Here is a 25,621-nt window from a genome sequence, read left to right on the forward strand (position 1 = left end):
TTCTCAAGTTCTACAGTTTAGATGGCACCTACATGGGTATAAACAGCATCCAACTATCAGTTAATTCAGCCCATACGGAGGACAATAAATGGAACTTCTTCATAGCTACCATTCCCATTCCATAAACCTTCAGACATCAATTAACATCAACTTCCAATTGTCCTTTGCTGTCATTGCTTTCAAACCACAAAGATCTCTGGATGAATTATCCGCACTCCCTCAGCCCAACCAATATGGGAATGCCAAAAGAGGCACCCAGCCACTGCTCCCCACTCCATTTTCTTGTGTTTAGCTCATCCTGAATTTGTTTTCATGGCAACTGTGAAGGGAAACTATAAAACTTCCATCCCACCCACCACAGCCTGCCAATTAGTGAAATTGTACCAGAACACTATAGTGTATTAACAGGAACAGAGAAAAATAAGGCCATGGGAGGTGGGGAGAAGCAAGAATTCTCACCATGAGAAACAGACCACCCAGATGACCTGGCAGGACTATTAGAACACTGTCTTCTTGGTTATTCCACACACTCTGTAGCTGAGCTGAAAATTTATTATTCAGTAGCCAAGGAAAAACAATGCTGGGGATATAAAGATTCCAGTCTTGGACCAGTGCAATGTAGAAATATCTAAGGAAGCTAAAAGAAGGGGTGCATCATCCATAAAATGAGACCAACAGTTGCAAAGATGACATATTACATTACTTTGCCATACAGTATATCCGCTGAAGCCATTAATGGACAGCTAGGACCGCTGAATGGAGCAGACCTTAACACAGTGAAAGATGTGCACAGAAAAAGAATATTATCTAAAATAGCTTTAATGAGCATGTTAGAGAAATATAGGTTATTAATCTTACACACTTAGCCTGCCCAAGCATAAAAAACTGCACACTTAGACAAAGTACTGTAGGTTCAAAAGTAAGTAAAAAAGTCTTACTGATTTATTTGGTTCAATGACATCCAGCATCAGTAAAAAAAAAAAAAAGAGAGATGTTTCTTTCTTTCTTCTGTTCCCTAAACTGAATTAACTCTTAGCCCTCATTGCTGCCAAGAGCTGTGTGCAAAAAGGGGAAAGCTGATGGCTCTAGGCTCAAGCATGTGGCCCAAGTTGCAAGGAACATACAGCCACATGGTTCCTTCCTTCCCAGGTGGTGAAAAAGGAGGAAAAGAGTCAAAGGAATGTGGGAGGGACAACAAACAGCTTCCTTGCACATAGAGAATTTGCATCCTAGAGTGAACTCATTTATATGCTGATGAGGCATGCTGATTTGCTGGGAACTCCAACATCCCCAACATCTGATTGACTTAGACAAAGACCCTTTGTAGTGGTGGAATTTCAAGCTGTTAAAAAGTTCAGCTACTATTAAAAAGTTCAGTACTGAAGAGGGCCAACAGCTTTTTTTTTCCCTTGAATTTGAACCCCTAATGGAGAGGAGGGAAAAAGTGAGTTATACAGAATAATACATGGCACAGATCAACAAACACTCAGGAAATGCCTTATTATCTAACTAAAACACTGCTTTCACAAACAGAACCATAGCAAGGATTGTTTTTTGTACAAATTGCTTTGCTATATAGTGCTGATGACTCGCCAAAACCTAATTAAGCACATCAACTGTTGAAAACAAAACTTTTCTATATTTGAAATGGCAAAGGGCCCCAAAGACCACACTAAGCATTGACCCCAAAGAAATTATATTCACTTCATAAAGTTAAAAATGTCAGATTTTGAGCTATTTTTTCAAGGGGGAGTTGCATTTTCACTGGTCACAAGAGGAAGCAGTGATTCACCATAGCACTATTTCAAGGAATGCTGGATTTTGTAGCTGTTTTCATGCATTATTCAAACCGACTATGGGAGTTTTATAGAGCTTGACCTATCAACAGGAAATTCCCCCTGTCTCTTATCAGGGAAATAGTTTTAACCTTTTTATGAAATATAACATTCATTTTTTCCCAAACATTTTTTTTTAATTTTAGCTAATTTCCAGTACTAATGTAAACTATTCTAGTAACTGCAACCATATTTCTAACAGTGCATGTTCCTTAATACAAAGTCAGCTGTATGATTTCTATGGTTTTTGAAGGTAGTCTGACATATTTCAATGCTTGTTGTGGTAAAATACCACTGCCTTGTTATTTTGAACTTTAATGTTGAAGAGCAATTACATTCTTCTCCCAGGGTTTGACCTCGGATGACTGGATTATTAATGGTTTTTATGTCATGTGGCTTTGCTGCTTATAGAGTTTGTTGTTCTTTTACTGTGGTTAGAGATAAATGGAGGTTTCTAGGGATACGTGAAGTGTGTTTTGAACAGATCAATGGATGGCACTTCAACCTGCCAAGTCTCCAACCTGGTTTTACCTTGAAGTTCAGTTTCTTTCTGACCGATACTGAATCATTTATTCAGAGTTCCCCACCCCTTCCCTTCCCAGCCCCATTTCTGTTATGCTAGTTTGGATATTTATTTAGTGTAGCAAAAGCATACTAATCTTGGCTCACAGAGTATAATGCAGCAGTTGATTTCATGAATTAAAATTAGATATGAAAGATGGAAAGCTGACAAAGAATAACTAGAGTTCCTTGACGTAAAGTCCAGTCGAATCCGACTCTAGGGGGCGGTGCTCATCTCCGTTTCTAAGCCTTGGAGCCGGCGTTGTCATAGACACTTCCGGGTCATGTGGCCAGCATGACGACTCGGAACGCCGTTACCTTCCCGCCGAAGCGGTACCTATTGATCTACTCACATTTGCATGTTTTCGAACTGCTAGGTGAGCAGGAGCTGGGATTAACAACGGGAGCTCACCCCGCCGCGCGGTTTCGAACCGCCGACCTTCCGATCGACAGCTCAGCGGTTTAACCCGCAGCGCCACCGCGTCCCTAATAACTACAGTAAATACCACAAATCTAGGGAGAGCAGAAGAAAAAAATATCTTGCCAACAGGTTCAATATGAAGGTATACACAACATTTACTGTTTTTGTCATTTCGTGAAATTACTCTCAGGTTTGTATTTGTAGCCTAACCTTATAGTCTAGATTGTTTGGTCTGCTGACTACTTTTATTCTTTTTGTTTTGTTTTATTCATTTTTGATACCCTCTTCCTTTGAATAGCCATATTATAGCCTCTCTAGTCTTACTAATAGTAATGAATACCATTCTTTATGGTAAGCTCTAATAATAACTTAGTGTTAAAGCTTTGCAGTGTTGTATTAGTAACCCATGAACTAATATAAATCTGTGATTTTAAATTCTAATTCCTGTGATTTCAAGTTGGCTACTTATGGCACCGTGCAATGGAGGCTGTTTCAAGCTTAGTCCTGTTTAGGCTGAAGGGAATGACTACTTTGACAATGTACATCTTTTGCTATTTCTTTCATATTATATTCTTATCATTGTCCTGCTTCCTGAGGTTTGATCCTGTACTTAATATGTGCTTTTCTCTGCTCTTTCAGTGTTAAGAATTTATTATCAATGAAACATTTAGTTTGTTCCAGTTACATTTGGGTTTGCAGAAGGACCACAGTTTATTTTTCATTTCTCTACACGTATTCATCAACTCTATTCCTCAAGATCAGACCATGTTCATTCAAAATTATTCTCTTTTTCTACTTTTGCTTAGTTTCACAAACAACTTACCTATTTTGTTTCACTTCTTTCATTGACTAATGAAATAAAATACTTTGTCAGAAATTCTATTTGCATTTCTTACATTCCTAGGAAATAAGTATGTAAGTAATGTTCCATATGCCATGGTCATCACTAAATGGGCCCATAATATTGACCTGTGCTGCCTATAACATTTTTAATCAATTGAGGTTTTCAAATAATGTCTTATAATAAGATAGAAAAGATGTAGACTACATTACCAGTCTGACATATCTGTGTTCCATGTAGCATTCCCTGTTGATGGAAATAATATAATACTAGTCAGTCTGGGGCATATTTGGCCAGTGCACCACAAGTACACCCAAAGCCCAATTTTACTCTTAGGGTGCTTATGCTATTCTATGCACATTAGGATCTCTAACTTAGAAACCACTTTGCAAGCTAATATATCATTGGATACTGTGCTTAAATCCCACCAATTAGAAGGTAAGTGCAGAAAACTCATCCACCCAGGAAAACATTGACAGTTTTATTTATTTCAAAACTGTGTAAACCTACTTTAAATCTCGGAAGTTGAGAATTGTTGGGCTAAGGCTGGAGTTAAAATCGCTGGAAGAAACATTAACAATCTCAGATATGCAGATGATACCACTTTGATGGCTGAAAGCGAAGAGGAACTGAGGAGCCTTATGATGAAGGTGAAAGAAGAAAGTGCAAAAGCTGGCTTGCAGCTAAACCTCAAAAAAACCAAGATTATGGCAACCAGCTTGACTGATAACTGGCAAAGAGAGGGCCAGCTCTCTGAGCTGTAGAGGCAGTGAAAGACTTCGTATTTCTAGGTGCAAAGATTACTGCAGATGCTGACTGCAGTCAGGAAATCAGAAGATGTTTAATCCTTGGGAGAAGAGCAATGACAAATCTCAATAAAATAGTTAAGAGCAGAGACATCACACTGACAACAAAGGTCCACGTAGTTAAAGCAATGGTATTCCCAGTAGTAACATATGGCTGCGAGAGCTGGACCATAAGGAAGGCTGAGAGAAGGAAGATCGATGCTTTTGAACTGTGGTGTTGGAGGAAAATTCTGAGAGTGCCTTGGACTGAAAGAGGATCAAACCAGTCCATCCTCCAGGAAATAAAGCCAGACTGCTCACTTGAGGGAATGATATTAAAGGCAAAACTGAAATACTTTGGCCACATAATGAGAAGACAGGACACCCTGGAGAAGATGCTGATGCTAGGGAAAGTGGAAGGCAAAAGGAAGAGGGGCCGATCAAGGGCAAGGTGGATGGATGATATTCTAGAGGTGACGGACTCGTCCCTGGGGGAGCTGGGGGTGTTGACGACCGACAGGAAGCTCTGGCATGGGCTGGTCCATGAAGTCATGAAGAGTCGGAAGCGACAGAATGAATAAACAACAACAAAGAATAAAGAACATAGATTTCATCAACAATGACTGGAATGTTTTCCTTGTAACTTATTTGAAATCTTGTCCTACAATTTTTGTTTTTCCTGCTCAAAATGATGAATTAACTAATTGTTAAAATGTTGGCACCAGCTCATAAGTTGCCATCAGAGTATAATTAAAGATATATGCCTCAGAATACTATGGAAATATTTCAGTGATGAGGGAAATAAAATAATTTGTCAGAAATTGATCTTTTTTTTCCTCCTCATCCATGCTACATTCAGATTGTACTGATGTATTGAAAGTTAACTGTTGCTAGTTTTCTTGAATTAGTAGGTTGCTAAACATTTGACAACAGATGTCAAATGTTTTACCAAACCGGAGTTGGACGTAGTCCCCTCTGGCTACTGTTGCCACCTGTTGAGCCATGAGTCAAGAAGAACCACCAAGCTGAGAACCTGTTTCCTGATGTGCAGCTCTTGCCTGTAAAAGAATAACTTTGGGGGCAACAAGAGAGGATCCCAATGTATCAGCAGCAGTTTTGACTTGTCAGGATTCAACTTCAGTCGTTCTCTCCCACACAGATCCTGATAGCCTCCAGCCCCTGTTACATACACCACACAAGCTGCTCCCAAGGTTCAGCTTATAATTAGGGACACACACAAATACTTCCAGCCAAACACTGAGGTGCAACAGGTTCTTTGAAATGCACACAGACCCAGTGAATTTAAAGTAATAGCAAAAATTTACATTATTACTATTAAAGTAATAGCAAAAAAGGTACATTTTGCTCTTCCTCAAATGTGCACAGACATACACACACACACACAATCATCCACATTTACCTATGTCCTCCCAACTAGGCTACCAGGCACTAGCTAGAGGGACAGAAGCCACCAGGTCTGGATCCAAAAAGGACTCAAGGAGTGAGTGGTCTCTTGGACCCCTTTTATCCCCTAAAATACTTGCTTTGTTGATGGGATTAGGGTGTCAGTTTCCTTTGATCTCCTTCAATGGGATCCATTTACAGGCCTTTTTATCTCCTTCAGTGGGATCCATTGGCTCAGGCTCTTTTGAAGTCTTTGTCTGGTTCAGGTGACATTCTTTTTCCTCTGTCTCCTTCCTGTCTACTTCCCTGCAGGGGTCTTTAGACAAGAATCCTCTCTGCTTTACTTGCCTGCTTTGTTATGCAGCTTCAGCCTAGTCTCCCACCCCCAGGAAAGAATCCCTCACAGCCTATGGTAGTGATGTACAATTTGAGTATCATCACCATATTGATGATAATGCACCCTGAATAAATGAATGGCCCCTCCCAGTGGTTTCATATAGATGATAAAATGCAGAAAAGAAACACTGGTCCCTGTGGCACTCCACAGGTTAGGGAACACTGGGCAGACCTTTCCTCCCCCACCAACACAGATTGGAACCACCTGCTAAGGAAGGAACAGAACCATTGCAAGACTTCCAGCCTTGGGATGTTATTTGGGAAATTTTTGAAGTGGATTTGAAGCTCACTTTGGTTCAGATTTTAGTCAGTTATAATTAAGAAATGATGAATCAGTACTTCTAAACTTAGGCACTCAGGTTCATCCTTTCTCCAAAGATCTATCTGAACTATAAAACAAAGGGATTGAAATCTGAACAAAGTAAAACAAAGTAAAAAAAAAAGTTGCATGTTCTTCCAGGGTACTGATGAAGCGGAGTATAATATGATTGTTGGGAATGTCCCTATGCATATTAGTGTAAATGAACACTAATGGACTGTTTGGATATCCCAAGAATCTCTCAAAGAATTATTATTTTTGCTGTGACAGACTAAGTTATGGGTCAAGTACCTGAACGCCATGGCAACTGACTGACAGTTGAGGATTCCATCAATATGCTGTATATTCTGTATTAATTTGGTTAAGATATTATACAAACTGATTGTTTTGTATTTTGTTTTTAGTAAATCTTGCATAACGAGCTATGACTACATCTATAATACACTGACATAGCTCAAATATATCCCAAGAGATTAATTAGAAGGATTTAGTGTCTGCTGCTCCCTGCTTTCTTTCACAGCCCTGATAAGAAGCTTTGGGAATGAAGGGAATTTACTTTCATTGCAACAAATCAACATGTATAATTTAAGAAAGCTTTATCTTACCCCCCACATAACAGTAATCTGATTACAAGCCAAAAATCCTTTCCACACAGAATGTTCTGGATTAGCATTCTTTGAATGTTCCTGCGTAAAAGCTAGGGACCGCAGGTGAGCATGCTGTGTTACCTGATGCCTTGGATTTTAGATAAGCATATTTGCACCCACTGTGTCTTAAATCAAAGCAGATTTTGTTACCTCAGCCCTTCAGCTTTGTCATATGGTTGGATACAAATGTCAGGATTACAGAAATGCACCCATATTTGCATTTTGTAGAGAAACAAGTCCTGTGGAATCTCAAAATGAACATATTTATTATTGTATAAGCTTTCAGAAATCACTGTTCCGTTCAGCAGATGCATGGGATATAGGTAAGGACAAAGAAAGGAGGGAGTGGTGAAAGGACAGGTGAGAGCTGCTGTTGTTCATTCATTCAGTCACTTCTGACTCTTGGTGACTTCATGGATCACCCCACACCAGAGATTCCTGTTGGTTATCACCACCCCCAGCTCCCCCAAGGTCGAATCCATCACCTCTAGAATATCATCTGTCCATCTTGCCCTCGGGCAGCCCCTCTAGCTTTTGCCTTCCACTTGCCCCAGCATCAGCATCTTCTCCAGTTATGCAATGTGGATGGCCATTAACAAAGCAGTAACTGCCATGTAGCTGTTAAAGAGGAAGAACCATTTAAAAAAAAAAAGAGGAGCAATGCTACAATTTTTGTGGAAAGCAGGGATGGATACAAAGATTTTTGAGATCTGATAACTCAAAACCCTCTTTCTGAATACACAGACACTCAAATCTGTTTTCCTCTACTTTTGATTCTTTTTGAAATCTCTTTTTTCATCCAGTTTATGAAGGAAAATGAACTTTAAGGTTTATATATATATATTTTAAATGAATCCAGTGAGATTTTCTCACATCTCAGGCAATGTGCTATATACTAAGCAACGTTTATGGGTTGATTTGTGGTGACTTCAAAACTTCTAGCTCTGTTGCCCTCTATGTGGATGGATGGAGAACTTAATAGTGTCAGGTTGTCTTCCATTTCAAACATCAAAAGCTCTTTGGTGAGCCCATGTCATAATGTAGGCTTGCAGGTTTCCCTGTAAAACACACCACAGCATTTGTGGTAAAGCAGGGATGGGTAAGGTGTGTGTTTGTGTGCATGAAGGAATGAATTCCACTGAGTCAGTGCATTAGGGATGGCATAATACGTCTCCTTCCTCTCCACTCATTTCTTCCCTACCAAAAAGCCATAAAGGAGAAAGCATTCAGTAGCTACTAGCTTTTTTACTAATTTCACTCTGGATACTCAAGGGAATGCACATCAAAGCTGGATCTTCTTGTTTTTCTTCCCCCTCCTTAAAGGTATGGAAAAGATACAGAAACAAGAATGGAAAAATGAAACTATCATCACAGAATTTGTTCTTCTTGGCTTTGGAGACCTCAAGGAGTTTCAGAGTCTTCTCTTTGTGGTTTTTCTGATTATTTATATCATGACTATGACTGGGAACCTCCTAATTATTTTGTTAGTTGTAACTGATCAGAATTTGCACACCCCAATGTATTTCTTCCTAGGCAATCTGTCATTCCTGGAAATCTGCTACAGCTCTACAATCATCCCCCAGATGCTCTCCATTTTCTTAATGGAGAAGCAACATGTTTCTGTTCATGGCTGCATTTTGCAGTTAGGTACTTTTGGATTATTTATAACAACAGAATGCTGTCTCCTGGCAGTAATGTCTTATGATCGCTATTTGGCAATTTGTAGACCTCTACATTATTCAGTTATTATGAATTTGAGAGTTTGCCTTCAGCTAGTATTTGGATCTTTCTTTAGTAGTTTAGTGATAGATGTAACTTTGATATGTTTTATTTTGCAGTTAACATTTTGTGGCCATAACATTATTGAACATTTCTATTGTGAATTCACTTCAGTAGTAGAATTAGCTTGTAATAATGGTGCTCAGGTAATACTTTTAGCAGTTGGGTTGACCTCTGTCTGTACATTGCCACCATTGCTTTCAATAATAGCATCTTATAGCTACATTATTAGAAGTGTTCTCAGAATCCCAACAAGAAGTGGGAGAAAAAAGACCTTTGCTACCTGTTCTTCTCATCTCATTGTGGTGGCCATCTTCTATGGGACTCTCACCATTGTGTACATTTTGCCAGATACTAATGAACTGCGAGAAATTGACAAAGTTTTCTCCATCTTTTATACTATCCTTACACCCTTGGTGAATCCTCTTATATATAGTTTGAGGAACAAAGAAGTGAAGGAAGCTCTGAGGAGAACAATTTACAAATGTGCAGACTTCATAAAAGTGCTTTGAAATGCTTGACTTCAAATCATGTGATGAACAGTTTGGATTTTAGACTGCTTGGTGGACAATGTGATGATATTTTCTAAGAACCAGAAAAATCATCTACAAAATGCTAATTTTTTTCAACAAAGGTAGTTTAGATTGGATAGGAAGCCTCATATACTCAAATTTGAGCTCATTAATGAAAGGATGAAATGCATGTAAATGTAATTATAAAATTTCCATAATACATTATTTTCTTTCTCCTGGAGTTGCTAACACTGTTGATAACACCATCCTTTTGAATCATTTAAGCAGGATGGGATTTAAGAGCTGGGTGTTCTTCAGAGCCATAAGCAACACTTTTCAACAGGAAAAGCTTAGACCTTGCCAGGTGGGATTTCAAAGAGATAGACAATAAATTGGAGCTTCAACAGAAATGCCTAGGCCAGTGTTTCTCAACCTTGGCAACTTTAAGATGTGTGGATTTCAACTCCAACCCCCCAGCAGGCTGGCTGGGGAATTCTGGGAGTTGAAGTCCACACATCTTAAAGTTGCCGAGGTTGAGAAACACAGGCCTAGAATTGTGCCACATTAAAACAGTTTCAATGATCAGCAGCTGAATATCAGGCTGTATGCAATTCTATTCATTCCCTGGAGTTCTCAATGACCATTAATTCCACTGATCATGTTACTCTTTTAGATCACCAAAGCAGGATGGGAAATGCCATAACTAGTACTTTGCATTATATAGGACTGGAAAGAAATGGCTGAAATATGAGTGATTATAAAATATCCAGCAAAATTTAGAACTGTGTCATGAAACATCTTTGCATCATTTTCATAAGCATACATAAATGTTTATGTATGGTAAATAATGAAATCAGAGAGGGAAAGAGAGAGAGGGAATATTTGTGTGTTTGTAATGGCAGGCACAGAATAATACACATTTTACGGAGTGGGAGGATCATCCTTCCAACAGCTGATTTTACTTAGGACATATCTGTTACATTAACCTCTAATAATTGAAGCAGATTTTTTAATAATACAAAATTACAGTTTGTTAGGGTGGAACTACTCATAATACTACTGTCACATATGTACAAATCTAATATAAATCCAAATAAATAATAAATTCCTAGCTACTTTATATCCCATAACTTCAGAGCTCATAATCATTAGTTGGAGTCCAAAAACTAGAGAAATATAGAGTATTAGTTTTGGATTGCAATATTTCATTTTATTTATTGTATTTTTTAAACTGCCTAATAACCAAAATTCTCAGAACTGATTACAAAATTACATAAATCATTTAAAAAGCTTTAAGAGAATAAAAGGAAAGCAATAAAGCCCAGTTAATAGCAGGATTGTGCAAACCACCCCAAATCCCATTTCTGAATCCCATTGTCTGAGTAGCTTTATTTAGGGGGGGGGGGGATACATGTGCACATAGACAAAACCAATCTATCTAATCCTTGGATCAATTCAATCTGATTTTATAATCCTAATTAACTGGAAGATTTGAATAATGTATCATTCCAGTTTGGAGATCTAACTCAATTTTATTAAAATCAAATTCACATCTTCCTAATTAATAAATAGAACAGGAAACATGAAATCCACTGCTCTTATTTAGAGTAAGCACTAAAAATCAGTTTGATTCTAACTACTCATTTTATGCAACATTGTTATTAAAGCAGAAATATAAGCGTTTTTTAAACCCAAAGATATTTTATTCCAGATGATGTTGGGTGGATCTTGGCTGAAGGTAAAGAATACCAGAAAGATGTTTACCTCTGTTTCATTGATTACGCAAAGATGTTTGGCTATGTGGACCATAACAAGTTATGGCTAATATTACGAAGAATGGGAATTACAGAGCACTTAATTGTACTCATGCAGAACCTTTACATGGATCAAGAGGCAGTTGTTAGAACAGAAAACAGCTGTATACTTTCACCCTACTTATTCAGTATGTATGCTGAACAGATAATTCTAGAAGCAGGAATGTTTGAAGAGGAATGGGGTATCAGAATTGGTGGAAGACTCATTAACAACCTGCAATATACAGATGATACAACTTTGCTTGCTGGAAATGAAGAAGACTTGAAGTACTTGCTGATGAAGATCAAAGACTGTAGTCAGCAATACAGACTACACCTGAATGTGAAGAAGACGAAGTTTCTCACAAATGGATCAATAAACAATGTCACAATAAATGGAGAAGAAATTGAAGTCGTCAACAATTTCGTTTTACTTGGATCAACAATCAGTGCCAAGGGAAGTAGTAATCAAGAAATCAAACAATGTATCGCACTGGGAAAATCTACCATCAAAGACTATCTAAAGTTTCCAGAAGTAAAGAAGTCAGTTTAAAAACAAAGCTGCATCTGATTCACACCATGGTCTTCTCAGTTGCCATATATGCCTGTGAAAGTTGGACATTAGAAAAGGAAAATAGAAGAAGAACTGATGCATTTGAATTGTGGTGTTGGCAAAGATTATTGAAAATACCATGGACTGCCAGAAGAACAAACAAATCAGTTTTAGAAGAAATACAATCAGAATGTTCCCTAGAGGCGAAGATAACTAGGCTTAGACTCTCATATTTTGGGTACATCAACAGGAAAGACCGGTTGCTTGAAAAGGACATCATGTTTGGTAAAGTCGAGGGCCAGCAGAAAAGAGGAAGACCTTCAATGCGATGGATTGATACAATTACAGCAACAATGGATGCAAACATTGGAACAGTCAGGCACATGGCGCAAGACCAAACAGCATGTTGTTCTGTTATACCTAGGGTGGTCATGAGTTGTAAACCAATCAGAGCCAGTTTGGTCTAGTGGTTAAGGTGCTGGGCTAGAAACCAGGAGACTGAGAGTTCTAGTCCCACCTTAGGCATGAAAGCCGGCTGGGTGACCTTGGCCAGTCCCTCTCTCCAGGCCAACTCACCTCACAGGGTTGTTGTTGTGGGGAAAATAGGAGGAGGAAGGAGCCTTAGGTATGTTAGCCACCTTGAAGTATTTGTAAAAATAATAAAGGCGGGATAGAAAATAAATAAATAAAATAAAAATAAACTAACCATAACAACAACTAACCATGTGTTGCAGAATATCTTCTGTATTGTCATTACTAGTGAATGAGACATTGGGAAAATAAATCTATGCATATCTTCTGAGAGGGGAGCCACTCTTGTATACAGTAAATGTTCTGATGAATTAACGAAACCTTTTGGTGAACCCCAGCAGCGAGATCGATGTGTTAAATGCTTAGAATTTTAGCATGGGGTAAGACGGAGAAGGAAAGGCAGTAATTAATGGCAAATTTTCCAAAAGAAAACAAGATCTAGATTTTCATAATCCAAATCAGATGGGAAATGGCATAAATGGCAGTAATAAATGGAAACTCCTGCTATCTCACGTTCATGACAAAGAAATCATTAAATTCTTCCAGCTCTATAGTGTGTGTGTTTTGTGTTGGCAGATGCTGTCCACACAGACCAACTCCTTCAATATTTCAGTTTGCGGCACTGAGCCAAGATGAAGCTGCCCGACTGTTGCACAAAACCTGCCAGGAATTCTGATTCTGCTGAGGATGGGGGTGGGGGGAGCTGACCCATCTGAGAATAAGAAGGAGAGTTCTGAAATGGGAGGAGTTTGGGGTAAAAAAGTAGGACAGGAAGTGCCCTCCGTCCTGCTGCTCCTAATCAAGAAAGGGAGAAGTGGACAATTCAGACATGGAGGGATTTCCCTTACCAGGATCAAAGGCTGGACCAACCCCCTTCAACTACTGATAACCAGAAGGAGGTGGAAGCACCTTGTACTTTTAGACTCAGTGGAAGCAGGGATAGGGAGCATGGAGAAGGGAGTGGTGTGAAGGTTGAAGCTGACAGGATGGGAACCAGCCCATTCCCAGTTTAGAGATAAGTTATGTATCCTTACAACAATTGCTAGATTTCAGGCTGACCAAGCACCATGCCAAGTATCTGTTAATTCAGGAAAAAAGAAGGAAGAAGCCTTGAGTTTGAACTCTGAGACTATATATGTCACTTCATCAATGCCCTGGCTATGGACAGTCAAGTGTTGTATTTGGCTTAATTACTGTCTGCACCAAACTTCTAATCCAGAAAAGGGATGTCTTGGGATGTCTTTCACCAAGGCAAGTGAAAATCAGGCTAAGTTGAAAAGTATCAACAGAGCTGTGATTTACTACCAAGTCCTGGTCAGGGAAGCCTAACAATTATAATTATTTCTTTGGTGGAAATGGTTGTATTTCAGTTACTTTTATGATACCTGAAACATTGTATTGAAACATTTTTTTTTCTCTGTGAACTGCCCTCAACGCTATGACACTTGTTAATTTAGCTTAGCTACTAGTTTCCTGAAGGGACGCGGTGGCGCTGTGGGTTAAACCACTGAGCTGCTGAGCTTGCTGATCAGAAGGTTGGTGGTTCGAATCCGTGTGATGGAGTGAGCTCCTGTTGCTAGTCCCAGCTCCTGCCAACCTAGCAGTTTGAAAACATGCAAATGTGAGTAGATTAATAGGTACTGCTTCGGCGGGCAGGTAACGGCATTCTGTTCAGTCATGCTGGCCACATGACCACGGAAGTGTCTACGGACAAATGCCAGCTCTTTGGCTTTGAAACAGAGATGAGCACCGCCCCCTAGAGTCGGACACAACTGGACTTAATGTCAAGGGAAACCTTTACCTACTGTTTTCCTAACTCTGAAGACCTCCTGAAGGTTCTGTGCAGGTTCTTAGCTGTTCCTAGCATTGCACTTTTCTGGACAGAGAGCTCTTATGTTGTTCTTAGGATCTTCTGGAGCCATTCTCCCAACTTAGGAGTCACAGTGCTCCTGAGTGCTCCTATCACCACTGGGACCACTTTGGCCTTCACTTACCACATCCTATCTAATTCCTCCTTCAAGCCCTGGTTCTTCTCCAGCTTCTCATACTCCTTCTTCCTGATGTTGCTGTCACTTAGCACCACTACATCTATCACCACTGCTGTCTTTTGGTCCTTGTCTACTACCACAATGTCTGGTTGATTGGCCAGTACTTGCCGATCTGTCTGGATCTGGAAGTCCCGCAGGATCTTAGCCCTGACATTCTCCACAACCTTCTGTGGAATCTCTGATCTGGACTTGGGAGGGTCTAGCCCATACACTATGCAGATGTTCCTGTACACAATGCCAGCTACTTGACTGTGCAGTGTATGCTGTTCCTGCCTGCATCTTACACCCTGCCACTATATGTTGGACTGCCTCTGAGGCCCCTCTGTACAGTCTGCACCTCAGGTCCTTCACAATTGACTCCTCCATTGTGGGTATTTCTGTATTTTTTCCATCTTAGGTATGGAGGCAATGATATTAGATAAGTTTGTCTCAAGAGCTGTAGTACATGTTTATGTGCCCCTACTGTTTGTTCAGTTGCTGTTTAAATGTGTTTTGGTTTCCTGTAATTCTGTTTTTTATTGCTCTATGCTGCCCAGAGTTGCATGTTTTTGAGTTGGGTGGCCATATAAATCTTTTAAATAATAATAAATACTAACAATAGACAATAAAAATGGCATAAATAAATGAAAGTCTAGGTTTATAATTGAATGGAGGACTAAAAGGAAATTTCATGTATATCACTCCTAGCTACATGGAGTAAATCATAAATAAACCAGAGACTGCAAACTTCCTCCCTCCCTCCCTCCCTTCCTTCCTTTTCAAACATACCAATCACATTACATAGACCATTAGTATATCATAGAATTATTGAATCATTATTGCACATAATTACTCTCCTTAAAAACATATCAACCATTGTATCCCATAATACTGCTATTTCTCACCTCTCTTACAGTAAGATAGAAAGTCACACAGTTTAGCCAAAATATGAAAAATAGGGCCATGCAAGTTTACTTCAAACTATTGTTGAAGCACCCACTTGAAAAGATGCCACAAAGGGATACCTGCTTCTAAAGGTCATAGTGGAATGGCCACCCTGCTTTGCTTCAAGATGGGAGTGACTTCTATTGAAGATGGAATTTCCTTCAAGGAGTTTGTAGCTTTAAATGAGATATCAGGAAATATAACAATAACAATATAAAAACAACAACAACAACAACTCTTTCCTTGGAATTTCAGCAGCTTCCTTCTTCCATTTGAGGTTCTTCTGCAAACTACCAAACATACAGTATATGCTTCGTGCCAGAGAATTTAGCAGGAAGTTTCTCATCTAAACATTGATCTCCTACACTGTTCTGGACTTTTTAAAAAAAGATTCATAACAGCAGTTGTGCTAAAATTCATCAGCTTTGGCACCAAACTTATGGATTAAACAGAGATTAAGATTTCTTACCATGTTAAAAAGCTCATCAGTGGAAAAATGCCTGGGCCACTCCTAACTGATGATTTGTTAATGATAGATCCATGAAAGGTTCTAGAATCATTGTGTTAGTTTTTGAGGACCTGCAAAGTTATTTAACATTTTATCTATAATTATATAACAAATGTTAGAATATTTGCACATAAATAGAGCGAATAGTTAGAAAATAGTAATATAACTATAGTTCTGAAAGCACCACTTTGAAAAAAAATGAACAAAATCAGTAGGTGATTCAGGCGGCTGGAGCACATACATAGGCAGGTAAAGGAAATTTTATATATATAAAAAGTTGTTCCATATTATTTAGCCTTTATGGGTTGAGATGAGCACTCATTCAAAAGGCAGACCTATTAATTCAAGATACACCTTGTTAAAATATCACTAGTTTTCATTTGTGTTTTATTTTTCATTATTGAAGTAATTACCTTGGGATAATATGGCCTCTTAGATTAATTGTCTCCCAGGTTAAATATATCCCAAGAGTTTAAATAGGAGGAGACTTGAGTCTTCCTTCCTTCCTTCCTTCCTTCCTTCCTTCCTTCCTTCCTTCCTTCCTTCCTTCCTTCCTTCCTTTCCAGTTACAGAACACATATAAGAAGCCATGGACATGAAGGAGAATTAGCCATTATCATGACTAATTTAGGAGCATGACTGAGGAAACTTTATCTTAAATAGCATATACTGATTAGGAATAAAAAGTCTTTTGCAGATATACTTTTAATCCTTGGGTATTCTTTATAGAGGTAAGCATTCCAAATTTCTATTTCCTTGAATTCCAAATGGTGATGTTGTTTCTCTACTGTGATAGTAGAGAATGATTACAGTTTTTCTATTGTAATAGAAAAGGGATACTACTATGGTGACTATTTATCAGGGGTCAATTTTTAAAAAATCTTTAATGTTTGGGGGGAGGGGGACAGATGTGGCTTTCTCATCCAGTCAGTGTTCATGGTAGTGTCACTAAGCTGGACATCCTTTTTGCTTTTAGGTAATCATGAACCAAATAGCAGTCCTAATGAACCTATAACTTTATCCAGATTGAAATAGAAAGACACTATTCTTTCGGATAATTTCTAGCTCTGACAAATCTCATTTGTATTTCATGCTTTCAGAATACCAGTGTAAGAAATTTAAACTTGCATACAGTTAAAACAATGTGATATTTATATTTGATGTAGAAATTCTCTGGGTATAATTTGAACCATTGCCTTTTCATTTACAAACAAAAATGGGAAATCTTAAATAATCCTCCCCCTCTCCCTCCCCCTCCCCCTCCCCCTAGCATTTTGACTATGATAACAATATGCAGCATGAGAACTTTGCTCCATCTATCCATCCATCCTGGATATGTGACTTAATTTAGAGATGAAATCACAGAATGAGAAATACTGATGTAATATAAACAACTGTATTATCTTTTTCAGTAGATGAAAAAAGGCTGTGAAGAAACTGGAGGGGAAAATTCAAATAAACACCACAGGATTTATACTTTTAGACTTCAGAAGCCTCCAAGATATACAGATTCTTCTCTTTCTGTTCTTTCTTATGATTTACATTTTGACTATGGCTGGGAATCTTCTCATTGTTGTCCTAGTTGTGACTGATCACCAGTTGCATACCCCCATGTACTTTTTCCTTGGACATCTATCTTTTTTGGAAATCTGCTACAGCTCCAACATCATCCCAAGAATGTTAGTCAGTTTTTTAACTGACAATCATCACATTTCAGTAAATGCTTGTATTCTACAATTATGGATCTTTGGTTTCCTCATAGTTGCAGAATGTTACCTTCTGACAGTAATGTCTTACGATCGTTACGTGGCAATTTGCCGACCCCTACATTACACATTTTTCATGAATACTAAATTTTGCCTCCAGCTAGTGGCTGGATCTTTCTTCAGCAGTTTTATAATGAACATGATCATGTTAACATTTATATTGCAGTTAACCTTCTGTGAACACAGTGTGATTGATCATTTCTTTTGTGATTTCATTCCAATTGTAAATATTGCCTGTAGCAATGTATATCTGATAAAAATTCTCTCATTTATCCTGACCTCCATATGTACCCTGCCACCGTTCAGTATAACCATAGTATCATATGCATTCATTATTCATGCCATTTTGGGAATCTCATCCACCAGAGGGAGGCAAAAGGCTTTTTCTACCTGTTCTTCTCACCTCATTGTAGTGACCATTTTTTATGGAACCATCACTATTGTGTATCTTTTGTCAGGTACCTTGGAACTACAAGAGCTGAACAAAGTCTTCTCTGTCTTTTACACCATCCTAACACCTCTGGTCAATCCCCTCATATACAGTTTGAGAAACAAAGAGGTAAAGGAAGTCTTGAAGAAAGCAGTTGTCAAATATGGAAAGAGCAGAAATATTCAATGAAATATTTCTATTATTTTTTTAAACAAATGAAAACAGTTTTTTTCCCTCTTGAAGAAGGAATGTCTTTGAGCTGAATTCTATTGATACTGGAAATGAATCTCTCTTTTTGGGGACCCCTGTACTTTGGTTTGCTTTGTCAGGGTAATGTAAGAATTACTAATAAATATGGGTGTAAATCTTTGTAAGTATTGCAGAGTGTTTGTATATTACTAAATGTTTTGCTCGAGAAACTAAATTTAATCAAGAAATTATCCTTTCATAGTAAGGCAGATGGAGATTTGACCATTTTTATTTATTCATTTATTTATTTTTAAGAATAAGCACTGTGACTTTGATGGCATTCTTGATCAAGTTGTTTGTTAATGTTGTTGCATGCTTGCAAGTCATAATTAGCAGTTTTTCACCTTAAGAACATGAAATTATAGTGGGCACTGTCTATTGATCAGGTGGAATAAGGGCACAATGATCTATATCTCATTTTGAAGCAGGATCAGTATGAGATTATAATGGCCAGTCTTCCTACTTCAGGAAGCAACAGCATGAGCAAAATGGTCTCTCTTCATTAGATAGGCAGCATCAGCATGGGAGCACAGTGACATAGGCAGTTATGAGTGCTCCCTTTAAAAAAACAACAACTATTAATTTCTTTTTTTAACAGAACTTTATTTATTTTCAAAGTATAGTTAAAATACAAAATATAGGATACAGAAAAGATAGAATACAAAACTAAATAAAAATGGAAACTATAAAAGTGCAGAATTAGATAGAAAACAAAGAAGAAAAATGACTTCCAACCTTCTCCAACACAGATATAAATGCATATTATACAAATGTAATCGCTTACCATTAATTAAACTTTTAATAATATTATTTCTATAAAATCAAACCATTTAATCATCAAAACCCAAAATCAAAACCTTGTTTTTTTCAGATACAAGCAAATAATCCAAAAGTGGTTTCCAAGTAGAAACAAATCCAGGCACAGTATTTTCTCTTATCAGCGCTGTTAACTTGGCCATTTGTGCCAGTTCCATTAATTTAACCATCCATTCTCCCATTGTGGGGATTTGTGAATCTTTCCATCTTTGTGTGTTTAAAAGTCTTGCTGCTGTTATCGTGTATAAAAGCAAAGTCCCATGCTGCTTCTCAAGCTGTTTATCCATCAAACCCAAGAGAAACAGTTCTGGTTTTGACTGTGTATCTACTTTAAGAATTTTTTGAATAATACCACATATTTGATCCCAGAATTTCTTAGCCTATTTTATGAGTGCTCCTTGATCTGCACATATTACATCTCTGCTGCACAAGCTATGTTGGTTGCTTGTATGCTTCTGGGATCAATTCAAGGTGCTGGTAGTCAACTATAAAGCTGTTCTTGTCATGGGGCCAGGTTGTTTGAGGGATCACTCTCCCTGATTGTGTCTATTGATCCCATCAGATCTGACTGATGAGGCATACTACAGGTCCCATCTATTAAGAACTGCCATCTGGTGAGATCCAGGAAGAAAGCCTCTTCTGTTGTGGTACCTGCTCTTTGGAAAATTATCCCCTGGAGATTAGATTGGCCTTGACCCTGTTGTCCTTTTGTAAGACCTTGAAGACATGGTTATGCTATGGCCATCAGAACATGGGCAGAGCCCATGGGATGGTTAAGTTGACGGGTGTTTGTGTTTTTATCTCAATTGCCATTATATATTTATTGGTACAATGAGTACTATGCTGGGTTTTAACTGCTGTTAGTCACTAAGCGTCACTATGATGAGATGGGTGGCCATTTAAATTGAAACAAACAAACAAACAAATAATGTTTTAGTCAAGGCTAAACTTTTATTGAAAAGGTATTTTAAAAGGTATTGATTCTGGGGATATTTCTTGATTCTATGTTTCCAGTGGAAACATGAGAGAAACTAGTAATCAAGAATGTTTTTTTATGGCTTTGGCTAATCATCTTCATTCAGCCCAAGTTTGATGTGCTCAGATTACATTCTAGATGTCTTATTCTAATATACTGTATTACTGTATGCTAATGTACTATGTCAAGCTACCTGGAAATTTGAGTGGAAACTACAATACATATAGGATGCAGCACTGGGAAATCTACTGCGGCTAACCATTTCAAGTGTCATGAAACAATTCTGTCCCAGTTACAGTGGGTTTTTTTTTGGGGGGGGGGCTAATTAAAATGCTGGTCTTTGTTTTTAAAACCCCAATATTAGGACCTTGGGCCCACTTATGCCAATGGAAGATAGGCTGGGCAAACATGCTGGTGGTGAAAGACATGTCCTGGACAAATGCACTCACATGTACAGAAATGGAAAAGTCAAATGAGTGTTTTACTTTCCAACCAAAAGAATAGCCTCCCCCAACACATTTTCTTCCACATACTCATTCATATGGATCATACAGACCCTTTACTCTCAACACTTGACTTTCTCTTTCCTTCCCTTCTAATTTCAACACAGGCTGGGAGGATGATTTAAATCTCTCATCACTGCTTTTTGAAATCTCTTTGGACCTCTTTTCTCACATTCCTCAACTCACTTCTTATTTCTCACCTTTTGCTGATGGCAATCATAAACTCAGAAATGATGTTAGTGAACACTTTAAATGGATAAAAAGGGTATACACACACAAACACACACATAATCCTGTTTAGAGTACAGGTGGAACTTGCTCAGTGGACATACCTAATTTTCTAAGTGGGATCTTGCAAATTCAGGACAAGGTGGACATCAGTCTATATTATGTCAACAAGCCTCATGATGATTATGCTGACAAAGCAGTTTTGCCACTTTATAAATGAATACTTCTGTGCACTGAATTCCAGAGATTAGGCAGGAGATAGACATCTTGGAGTAGCTCATTAAATTTTGTGCACTGCCAGCAAACAATGCTCCCTCCCCCAAATCAAAGACACAAACTCACAGCATTTTAATAGTACACTAGATAGCTATGTCCATTTAAGGCCACAGCATTTTCTTACTGAATTCTGGTCTGTGGCCATAATAAAATATTGATTGATTGATTTTCTTACTGCATTAGTGAAACTTGTCTCAAGCAGTTCTTCACACAGTTCTGATTGTGGTTAAGAAGTGTCAGGAATTTGTCAATTGACTTGACTAAATGATTTAAGTGCCATCAAATCAGTGTCAACCCTGAGTAACCACATGGAGAGATTCTCTCTGGACAGTTGAAACCAAGGAGGACTGAGGGAATAATTGCCAAGCAGATGGCTGATGAAAAGTGAAAAGTGAAGGAAAAATATGACACAATTCTATATAAGCATACAGAAGCCTTTCAGGGCATCAAAGAACATATATATTTCCTTTGCATATACCTTTATCTTGCCAATAGCTTGGGCTGTATTGTATTTTCAGATCAGTCCATAAACTGTAAATAATGCAGGACAATTATATTAGTAGTCCTCAACTGAACTAATGTTTGAAAGGATCCTAAGCATCAACTAATGGTGTGGGAAACCACATTGTAATGACCAGAATGCTCCAGCATTCACTCAGTGACAGTCTAGAGGCTTTTGCTTATTTAACTGTTTAATGAAGCGAAGTGTCCGATATAAGGTAAAAGTTGTGAATGGCATTTCCCATGAGTTCTTCAGTTTAAAATGACACAAACATCTAAATCTCCTCCCTTTACTATCCTCCAAAGCATGCACCTCCCCGTACCAGCAGATGGCTTGACCAGTATGCTGGCCATTAACCTTGGGCAGAGGTATCTAACCCAAACAAAATAATTCACACTCCAGTCAAAGCCCTGCTCCCTGCTGGCAACTCACAGTCTGCTGACATGGGTTTTATGTTGATGGATGTGAGTCCAATAAACATGTTCTGGGAACATTTGATCAGGCAGTCTGACACACATGCAAACTTGGAATGGGGACATCTTGAATTATTCATGACTGATTCTACTCTAGGTGTGACCTTGGAGGGAAGGTGCTCTGCCTGATGAATTTCTTCCTTAGTGAGTACATCCCCCAGCAGTCTTTGCAACCAAGTTTATATTATATTGACTTAGTCCAAAAACATTTTCTGGAAACAGAATATCAGAAGGCCTTTACAATACTATTTTTAACAAAACTCATCTTCAACATCTCCCCTGTGCTTAATTAAGATGTAAATGTTCTAAAATATTGTCTAGTGATTATACTTAAATAAGAAGCTCCAAGCTTAAAACAAAGAGATATCCATTATTAACTTTATGGATCCTTAAGAATGACAGATAAGCCTCAACAATTCTGTCTAAGGAACATGATTTGAAAGATAAATTGAAGAGCCAATGCAAATAGGCTTATAGTTTTTAATGTTAGAATACTCCTGAATTGAAACTACAAATCAGAGGTGAGTATTTTTCAGTTTTCTACCCCTCTGGATTTCAGGTAAGAATTACCTGCCTATGTTGGATACAAGATTATTCAAGATGTACAGAGCTTTGTGGAGGTACTTTTCTTTGTCAAGGCTTTTGATGAAAATGCCTTTTCAAAGAAAATGAATACCCTGCTTCTAAACACCAGAAAGGAACAGCTGCTTCACCTAGATCTGCATAATAACAAAGACTTCTGCCCAAGCACACTACGTGCTCATAAGCCCCTGTGAGTAAACTAAAGTGGCAGACTGAATTGAATCAGTCTTGCCTTTACTCCATAAGGTAAAATAACTAGCCTCTGAAAAATGAACGGCGATCACAGCCAATTCACATAATTCTATTATTCCCACTTTAGTGGCATAAAGGCTGACTCACTGTAGCAGCTACATGCAAAGGAGGCCAAGGAGGCCACACCCTTTAACTGTTTATGTAACATTGTTATATTCTTTATGTACATTCTGCAATAAGTACAATTGTTAAAAGAAGGAAAGGGTTGATATCTTACTGAGTTGTTCTAAGGACTTCAGTAGATTACATGACATTGACTGACTTTCATTTATTCACCTCAATCTACCTCTTTAGTGGACAAATAATCTCTTTTAATAAATCTCCATGCTTTAAAATTCAGTGAGACTTTTGTTAGAGGCAAAAGATCTAAAAGATCAGTGATCTGGGGATGCAGCTTTATGCATACAATGAAATACAGTACATATCTTAAGATACACTGTATAACCTTCATTAGCCTTGCCATCAAGTTAATATAATTTATCAAAATATTTAGAGATGCTTAGAGGAACATTAACTATTTGACCTTTATTTTAAGATTTTCAGCAGTAATTGGGCTTTTACTGGTCAGATTTCTTTGCAAGTGGGAAATACATGGACAAAGAGACAGAGCAAATTAGTTGTTGCACTTCCCGATCAAAGATTAATAATTGATCGACCTTGTGTACATCTTGAAGAAACCCAGAAACCTGTGTCAGCAGGTTGCAAGTCACCAGCAGGGAGGAGGAGAGAGATTGCTGTGTGAATTATATTGTTTGGGTTAGGTGCACTTTGCCCAAGGTCAGTGGGCAGAAACCATTCAAGCCATCTGCTGGCACTGGGGGGCATACCGATGCAGGGAGCTTGGGGGTGGGGGACTAAAGGCTTGTGATTTTAAACTGTAGAACACACGGGAAATTTAATTCACAACTTTTGCTTTGTATCAGACACTTTGCTTCATTAAACAGTTTATTTAGCAAAAGCTTGTGAACTGTCATTGAGTGAATGCTCAAGTGATTTGGGCATTACATGAGTGTTGATTGATATTATCCTTTCTATTAGAAGTATATCATGCAATAATGAAGAAATTAGGAGGGAGAAATGAAACTGTTATTATGGAATTCATCCTTCATGGCTTTGGAGACCTGAAAGAGCTACACATTCTTCTGTTTATGCTGTTTCTAATAATCTATATCATGACTATGGCTGGGAACCTTCTCATTATTGCCCTAATTGTGACAGACCAGCACCTCCACACCCCAATGTACTTTTTCCTAGGCAACTTGTCTTGCTTAGAGACCTGCTACAGCTCAACCATTCTCCCCAGAATATTAGCCAGCCTACTGAATGAAAACTACACTGTATCTGTGAATGGTTGCATTCTGCAGTTATGGGCTTTTGTTTTCTTAGCTGTCACAGAATGTTATCTCCTGGCAGCAATGTCTTATGATCGTTACTTGGCAATATGTAGACCCCTGCATTATTCCACACTTATGAATTTCAAAATATGCCTCCAGTTGGTGGCTGGATCCTGGATTGGCAGTTTTGTGATAGACACCATACTGTTAACATTTATACTGAAGTTAAGTTTCTGTGGCCACAATCTGATAGAACATTTCTTCTGTGATTTCATTCCAATGATGAACCTGGCGTGCAGGGATGCAAGTCAGGTCAAACTTGTGTCAGCTATCCTAACTTCTATCTCCACCCTACCACCGTTCCTTTTAACCATAGTCTCATATGCTTACATCATTGCTACCATTCTTGGAATTCCCTCCATCACTGGGAGGCAAAAGGCCTTTTCTACCTGCTCTTCTCACCTCATTGTAGTGACTATCTTCTATGGCAGCCTCACAGTTGTCTATCTTTTGCAAGACAGCAATGAACTGAAAGAACTGAACAAAGTCTTCTCTGTCTTTTATACAATCTTAACACCTCTGGTCAACCCCCTCATATATAGCCTGAGGAACAAACAGGTGAGGAGAGCCCTGGCAAGGGTAGCTGGCAAACATACAACCTGGATATGAGTTCATTGAATTCTTATTTCACTTAAAGGGATGAAAGTTGTTCTCATTATATTATTAAAATCATATTGTTATATTAAATCAGCAGGACATTTCATGTGATTTGGGTTCTGCAGTTAAGCACTTTTAAGCCATTATACTAACTGAATAGGAAATAATGTAGGGTTGATTTCAGTATAGGATTACTTCAGGAGAATAGGATGCTTGAAATCACATCTCCTTGCACCAACCTGCTTTAAAATAATAAGTGGAGGTTCATCTATAATTGTCATTTATAAGTATTGCACTTGTGCCTTAAATTTGGAATGAGATTCCAGGAGGGTAGGATGACCACTGACACTCTATTATATTTATTGGCAGATCAAAATTTTATCTGTTGGCAGGAAGATTTCATGGCACTCCCTATTTACAGAGACTTTGCCCTTGTGGATCCAGAGAGGCAGAAACTCTTGCCCATCTCCTCATATAGTGGCCTTTTTATGATCCCCCAAGACATGCTGTGATCTCCCCAATCTTCTCTAAATTGGAGGTTCATACTGATAGATTTCATGTTTATTTCTTTTTAAGGGATGCTGACTCTACATTCACACACCAGGAGGCCAAATATTTTTATCAAGTTATACAATTGCACAAAACTTTAATTAGATACATTGTTTCATGTTTTTATCATGTTCCCATTTCTTGACAACCAATTGTTGGATTAAACTATTT

At 38.2% G+C, this 25,621-nt stretch overlaps 3 protein-coding genes across 3 annotated transcripts; all 3 read left to right on the plus strand.

Annotated features, from left to right (window-relative positions):
• Positions 1-8,534: 8,534 nt before the first annotated feature.
• LOC134496378 (olfactory receptor 11A1-like) lies at positions 8,535-9,500 on the plus strand. The gene has a single exon (XM_063302110.1). The coding sequence runs from the start codon at positions 8,535-8,537 to the stop codon at positions 9,498-9,500; it is 966 nt and encodes a 321-aa protein (XP_063158180.1).
• A 3,564-nt stretch (positions 9,501-13,064) lies between these two features.
• On the plus strand, positions 13,065-18,242 carry LOC134496379 (olfactory receptor 5G9-like). The gene is made up of 2 exons (XM_063302111.1): positions 13,065-13,139; positions 17,283-18,242. Exons 1-2 carry the CDS (start codon positions 13,065-13,067, stop codon positions 18,240-18,242), a joined length of 1,035 nt encoding a protein of 344 aa, XP_063158181.1.
• A 5,723-nt stretch (positions 18,243-23,965) lies between these two features.
• Positions 23,966-24,913, plus strand: LOC134496380 (olfactory receptor 6B1-like). Its single transcript, XM_063302112.1, has one exon. The coding sequence runs from the start codon at positions 23,966-23,968 to the stop codon at positions 24,911-24,913; it is 948 nt and encodes a 315-aa protein (XP_063158182.1).
• The last annotated feature ends 708 nt before the right edge of the window (positions 24,914-25,621 follow it).

Source organism: Candoia aspera, chromosome 4 (assembly GCF_035149785.1).
Source record: "Candoia aspera isolate rCanAsp1 chromosome 4, rCanAsp1.hap2, whole genome shotgun sequence".
Taxonomy (NCBI): Eukaryota; Metazoa; Chordata; class Lepidosauria; order Squamata; family Boidae; genus Candoia; species Candoia aspera.

Bases quoted from the DNA above. Each gene is read 5' to 3' on its own strand.
- LOC134496378 (XM_063302110.1), top strand. From the start codon at position 8,535: ATGGAAAAGATACAGAAACAAGAATGGAAAAATGAAACTATCATCACA.
- LOC134496380 (XM_063302112.1), top strand. From the start codon at position 23,966: ATGAAGAAATTAGGAGGGAGAAATGAAACTGTTATTATGGAATTCATC.
- LOC134496379 (XM_063302111.1), top strand. From the start codon at position 13,065: ATGGGGGTGGGGGGAGCTGACCCATCTGAGAATAAGAAGGAGAGTTCT. The intron at 13,140-17,282 runs GTAGGACAGGAA...AGATGAAAAAAG, and splicing joins GAGGAGTTTGGGGTAAAAAA to GCTGTGAAGAAACTGGAGGG.